This window comes from Echinococcus granulosus, assembly GCF_000524195.1.
Source record: "Echinococcus granulosus chromosome Unknown EG_S00261, whole genome shotgun sequence".
In the NCBI taxonomy this organism is placed as follows: Eukaryota; Metazoa; Platyhelminthes; class Cestoda; order Cyclophyllidea; family Taeniidae; genus Echinococcus; species Echinococcus granulosus.
The window spans coordinates 36818-38581 of record NW_020170641.1 but is presented as its reverse complement, the minus strand read 5'-3'; the positions used below and the strand labels follow the sequence as shown (position 1 = coordinate 38581).

The window sequence follows — 1764 nt, the reverse complement described above, 5'->3', positions numbered from 1 at the left end:
TTTGTTCCGCCAGTAGTTGGATGTACTTTGCATGCTCCTGGTCGTCTTTGTCCAATTTTCGCTGGTGGTGGAAAACTTTCTGGTTGGTGTCTGTTCTTTCTGACCGATGACATGTCGAACTAAGGTAGTAAAACCTTCTACCAAATTTGTGTTTGGGGCTAAACCAATCCCTACACTGTTCGAGAATAGGTTTTAAAGGAGGTAGTCTCGAATCTGAGGTGTTTTTTGGCGTTAGGCGCAGGACCAGAGGTCACATCTGGTGTTTCACAGCCTATGCAGGTCTTGAAAGTTAAGGTGAGTGGACGCTGCCACAAGTATAATAGTTCCAGTGTCTACCTTTTCGCCTGCACCTTTACAAACCTGGGACAAGTAGGCTCATTGAGTAGGGGCAGTCTATCTCAGTAATATTATGGACGGTGTGCAGTGGTCAGGGTCACGCTTGTTCGACGTACACTTCTGCCTTGAAGGTGAATGGCGCCAGCTCCATTACAACCCTCTTGTTCTATGATCGCCTTTTGATGCAAGGGTGTATTCAAGCAAGTATACTTTAAGAAACGTAGATAAATAAACAATATGTTCCGATAGATTTTTTGCATTATGACAATCTTCTAGTAATTACTACTACTATGGGGACGGTAATCACAAAGTAGGAGTGCTGACGTCATTTAAATTTTGACACAGCTTCTTCCTACTTTAATTTCGCGGACAGTATAATATGGTATAGTAAATAAGAGTTCTACGCGATCTACGTAGAGGATGAATGTTCTGCAACTGAAATACTTGAATCCCTCCTGCGGCATATTGCTACGTAGGCAGTCATCGGGGAAGATGCATAGCCTTGACTTTGATTGTGAGTTAATTCTATGGCACCGTCAATCTGCTGTACTCAGTTTCGTTGCAAGGAGGGTGGTTCTACCTGGGAACATTGTCGAGATTTCTTGGTCTCAATCACCGCAACAGTCCCCAGTCTGATTGTGTGAACCTGTCATAGACGCCAAAGGGATGGCCACCCTAGAGGAAACAGTCACAGTAGGTATTCAAACGCTCCTCGACCTCTTCCTATGCTTATTCAGGCCCATCTCATAGGCTCATACCATAGCTGTTCTTTGTGGCATCCCGGCCAGTGCTCCTACATCCAGTTTGAAAGGCGTGTAAATGTTCAATGGTAAACTGACAAAATAGCAACATAGCACAGCATTACTGTGCCGAAGATAAGTTTCAATTGACATCTGCTCCGAATTTATGAACTTCCTCTCCTGACTGAACAGGTCTTCGTGACACTAGAATGTCTATTCTTGGTGTGAATGCTTGTGCAGAGAGGAACACTGCAGGATGGTCGCTACTGCTAAAAAAGATTTGCCGCTCAATTTTTGTACATATTCTGTGTATTCGGGATGCAGTTCGATGAAGGCATTCAACTAAATTGGGCACTTAGCCCATAAGCCCACTTTTCATCCCTCCGTGCACCAACCACCTATCACTCTTTCGAGCGTGAGCACTCTTATATTAACACGCCAATCCTAGCACTGATGCTCGACCAAACACGATACCAAGTATAAGGCACAGAATATGTGTAAATTCTCGCAAATCAAACAGTTCCCTAGAATTCCCCTTTTTTTCACAAGCCTTTTTAATTAGCTTCAGGAGCGCCTAATTGGATAGCAAGAGGGGCAATTGTGGCATGAGCCTGATAGATGGGTCAAGAGAAGCATAAGAAAAGGTCGATACGCGTTTGGATGCCACAGGTGTTACAGCCAACTTCAA

The 1764-nt window shown here is 44.2% G+C and overlaps 1 protein-coding gene across 1 annotated transcript; it reads left to right on the top strand. All coding sequences in view use genetic code 11, as the record gives it.

Annotated features, from left to right (window-relative positions):
* Positions 1–756: 756 nt before the first annotated feature.
* Positions 757–991, top strand: EGR_10744 (hypothetical protein; the record flags this gene model as incomplete). The annotated part of the gene is made up of 2 exons (XM_024499993.1): positions 757–850; positions 891–991. 2 exons carry the CDS (start codon positions 757–759, stop codon positions 989–991), a joined length of 195 nt encoding a protein of 64 aa, XP_024345597.1.
* Positions 992–1764: the final 773 nt, after the last annotated feature.